Source organism: Magnolia sinica, chromosome 3 (genome assembly GCF_029962835.1).
Source record: "Magnolia sinica isolate HGM2019 chromosome 3, MsV1, whole genome shotgun sequence".
Lineage (NCBI taxonomy): Eukaryota > Viridiplantae > Streptophyta > Magnoliopsida > Magnoliales > Magnoliaceae > Magnolia > Magnolia sinica.
In genome coordinates this window covers 6,765,524-6,770,192 of record NC_080575.1, presented here as the reverse complement: position 1 = coordinate 6,770,192, position 4,669 = coordinate 6,765,524, and the positions used below count along the sequence as shown (strand labels likewise).

Below are 4,669 nucleotides of genomic sequence, written 5' to 3'. Positions count from 1 at the left end.
GTGTGGTCCACTTGAGCTTTGGATATACTTCATTTTATGTATATAGATATGAAATTATCTGATAAATTTGATGGACGGAGTGGATAAAATGCATGAATGATGGTGGGACCCACAGAGTTTACTCAGTACGCTCGTACTGAGTTACTCAGTACCCAATCTGCTTCCGCTTGTCTTGACTGTTTGTCTTCTCTTTTGCTTTTTTTCTTTTTAAAATTTTTTTTAATCTCTTCATATTGCCTTTTTTCTTTTTCTTTTTCTTTTTTTATTTTTATTCTTTTGTTTTCTGTCCGGCGACTCGCACGACGTGGGGGATGTGTGGGGAGCAGCGGCAGAAGAGACGAATAAAATTGAAAAGATATGCTCTAAGGACGACATACAGGTGTACAGGGAGCCACGACCCCACTCCCCAACGACATTTCGACGTATATGGTCGAGATTCTCAACGTTTGCATGAGCGGATGCGCCATCTCAGGCATCCACCTTAGCTGTGCCTGGTTCAACTCTGCGCGCATGATCAACCCCACTATCTTCAAGCGCCTCCGCTACAACGACTGCCTTATTAATGATGGAAAGACCATCTCTAAAGGCGGCAGCCTCTCCTTCCAGTACGCCAAAACGTTCCATTACCCCCTCTTTGTTTCCTTCGTTATCTGCTACTGAACTAATAGTATATTTTTATTCAAAGTGGCTTATTGAAAGCTTAAAAAGAATAAGGAGCTCCGTTTTAATACACTTTTCCTTCCACTTTCAATTTTTGAAATTATATTTGCACTTGCCCCGACTAAGAGTTATACCGTTCTTCACCACTATGTAAATGCAGAAACAAGAAAGATGGCGCACCATTCTTCATACTATGTTAATGATGCTATGTTGATTATACTATGTTAATTAATTATGCTATATTAATTATTCTATGTTAAATATAGTATGTTAATCATTCTATATTAATTGTTTCAAAAATGATGTTATGTTAATTATGCTATGTTAATAATTATATGTTAATTATGTTAATCATTTTTTAAATAATCATGCTATGTTAATTGTTTTATGTTAATTATTCAAAAAATGATGTAATGTTAATTATGTTATATTAATTTGAAATAATTATGCTATTTTAATTATGTTGTTAACATCGAACATGTCCAAATTAATATAACAAAATAATTAACATAACAATCGTTGGAAGGAGGAGATTATACTATTCCAAATGATGGCCATGATAATTAGCTCATCTAAAGATGACAAGCCTATCAATTGGGGTGGATTTGGTGTCGTTTATATAATAGTTATTATGCTACCCGCGTAAACAAATACTAAAGCACACTTCCATATAAGATCCATACTAAATCTAAAAAAAAAATAACATTACCATTTACGGTAAGTACGACATGAACTACCGACAGCAGTTCTTCTCCAATATCAATATTAACATTATCTATTACGGAGAGAGAATGAGATTCTGATAAAAAAATAAAGAAAAAAAAGGAACGAGATTTCGGAGAGAGAAGGGATTCGGCTATCAGATCTAGAACTTTGAAAAAAAAAAGGAATGCATATTGAGGTGAACGGATGAGCTTATATAGTGAGGTGAATAAATGAGTTAATATAGTAAGGTGTAAACGGATTGGTACTCCGTGACGTAGACCAGTGGTTGATCGGTGCTCTGTGGGCCCCATCGTGATTTATGTGCTTTATCCATGACATTCATCCATTTTTAAACATCATTTTCTGGCTTGATCCCAAAAATTAGAGATAGACCACACCACCGGAAAATAATGGTGATTGGATATCCATCATTAAAATCGTCCTAAAGCCCACTGTATTGTTATTTGAAATCTAATATTTTGATTAGGTCATACAGACACAGATGAAGTGAAAAAAAATAAAGACAATCTTGATCCAAAACTTTTATGACCCTAAAAAGTTTTTAATGGTCAGCGTTCATTAAACATGCGTTTCCTATAATGTGGTCCACTTAAGATTGAGATATTACTAATCAACCATAAATTATATTAGGCATCATATGTATTCATGATATTTTTAATTTGGTTGGTATGTTAATTATTCTAAAAATGATGCTATGCTGATCATGCTGTGTTAATGACGCTATGTTAATATTGTATGTTAATGACGCTATGTTAATCGTGCTATATTAATTATCTTATGTTAATTAATTATATTATGTTAATTATTTTATATTAATTAATATATGTAAATTAATGATGGTATGTTCATTATAATATGTTAGTCATTATATGTTAATTATTGTAAAAATGATAATATGCTAATTATGTTATGTTAATCATGTTATGTTAATTGTACTATGTTAATTATGTTATGTTAATTATATTAATCATTTTTTGAATAATCATGCTGTTGACGTGAGCTGTAAACAACCAATAGAATTGTTGGCGTGAGCTAAACAATAAAGAGAGATTTTAGCATTGTAAACAACCAAGAGAGTTGTTGGCGTGAGCTAAACAACCAAAAGAGATTTTAGGCATTTGAAATTTGTAACATCCCGTAGCATGAGTGTAGGAGACGGAATTGTATAACAAAGAGGTTTTATTTATTTATTTTTATTTTTTATTTTTTATATATAACCTACGATTGAATGAAAAAGATTGTAGACAGAATTTTTTGACATGGTATCAAAGTCAAACGAGTTCTGACTTCCTGTATTACAACCCTAACTATACCTCCGTTCATGGCGGACTCTAATGATCCGAACTCCTCTGGCGGCACGTCCAATCTCTCTGACTCTATCCTTGAATTGACTACAAGGATGACCGAGGTTTTGAACAGCGCTCGGACCCCGACCATCACCACTGAAACATCCGCTGCTCCGATCGGCATTAAGTTGGATGGTTCCAACTATGCACTGTGGTCCCAGGTTGTCGAGATGTATATCTCTGGCAAGGACAAACTGGGGTACATTAACGACGACTTTCCCCAGCCGCTACCAACTGATCCCTCCTTTCGCAAGTGGCGCACCGATAACGCCATTGTTAAAGGTTGGTTAATTTCTTCCATGGATTCGTCCTTAATTGGCAATTTTATTCGGTTTCCTACGGCAAAAGCGGTTTGGGATTCCATTGCAACTACCTTCTTTGATGGTAGTGATACCTCACAAGTGTATGATCTTCGACGGCGTGTGACACGACTGAAGCAAGCTGCTGGCTCGCTGGAAAAATATTACACTGAGTTGCAGGGTTTATGGCGTGAAATTGATTTCCGCCGGCCAAATCCTATGGAATGCTCTGTTGATATTCAACACTATAATCGGATCATCCAGGAAGACCGTGTTTATGTGTTTCTGGATGGTCTTGACGATCGGCTAGACAAAATACGGGCTGATGTTCTACAGATGAAACCGTTTCCTACTGTCGAACAAGCGTATGCGCATGTTAGACGGGAAGCTATTCGACAGCAAGTTATGACTTCCCATGACACCGATGGGCTCCAGGGAGCTGTCTTGGCCTCCAAAGCCCTTACGTTAAGCACTTCTGCCCCTGGTAAATCTTCCAAGACCCGGAATTCTACTGATAAGAAAAAATGTTCTCATTGTGAAAATCAGAAATACACGTGTGAAAACTGTTTTAAGTTGCATGGGTACCTTGATTGGTAGCATGATCTTCAAGCCCGTAAACGTCCTGATGGAACCGGAACCAATGGAAGTTCAAGCACAGTTGTTGTTGTTGTTGCAGAGCCCCATCTTTCTCTTATACAACCAGTTGCAACATCCACGGATGCTCCTCCCAACTTGAACTCAGGTATCCCTGGTTTTGCTCTTCTTACCTCACACAGAGATGCGGACTGTAGTGCATGGCTTCTCAACTCGGGGGTCACGGACCATATGACATTTGCTATCTCAAACTTCTCTCAGACCTCTCTTCCGCGACGCACCAGCATAGCCAATGCAAATGGTGTTATCTCACCAGTCACTGGAGCTGGCTCTGTGACCTTATCTCCATCCTTGCATTTATCTAATACTTTACTTGTTCCGTCTCTATCCCATAAATTGTTGTCTGTAAGTCAGCTTACTGCAGACCTTGGGTGTGTTGTACTTATTTATCCAAATTTCTGTCTTATTCAGGATATTCTCACCAAGGAGATAATTGGACGTGGTACTAAGAGGGGGGGATTATATTATGTGGAAGACATCAGTATCGGCCAAGCCAATAACATGAACCATCCACATGCTGATAAAGAGACACTACTTTGGTTGTGGCATCGACGCTTGGGACACCCTTCTTTTCCTTATTTGAAGCATGTTTTTCCTGATCTGTTTAAGCATTTACAGGCCTCTGATTTGAAATGTGACACTTGTATTTTGGCTAAGAACCATCGCGCTACTTATCCATTAAGCATGACTAAAAGTAACACTCCATTTACGTTGATTCACTCTGATGTATAGGGGCCCTCACCTATTACTAATGTCTGGCTTTCGTTGGTTTGTTATTTTTGTGGATGATTGTACCCGTATGACATGACTCTACTTGATGAAACACAAAGATGAGGTTCTCAATGCCTTTGAAATATTTCATGCTATGGTTAGTACTCAGTACAGTGCCGCCATGAAGGTTCTCCGCTCTGATAATGGTGGAGAATATGTTAATTAGCACCTTAAAGCGTACTTTACTCAACATGGTTTAATTCATGAAACGTC

General features: G+C 37.5%; 1 protein-coding gene across 1 annotated transcript; it reads left to right on the top strand.

The window, feature by feature from the left end:
* The first annotated feature begins 2,569 nt into the window (after nt 1-2,569).
* Nucleotides 2,570-4,407, top strand: LOC131239407 (uncharacterized). Its single transcript, XM_058237099.1, has 2 exons — nt 2,570-3,014; nt 4,097-4,407. The coding sequence occupies exons 1-2, from the start codon at nt 2,708-2,710 to the stop codon at nt 4,132-4,134; spliced, it is 345 nt and encodes a 114-aa protein (XP_058093082.1). The 5' UTR covers nt 2,570-2,707; the 3' UTR covers nt 4,135-4,407.
* Nucleotides 4,408-4,669: the final 262 nt, after the last annotated feature.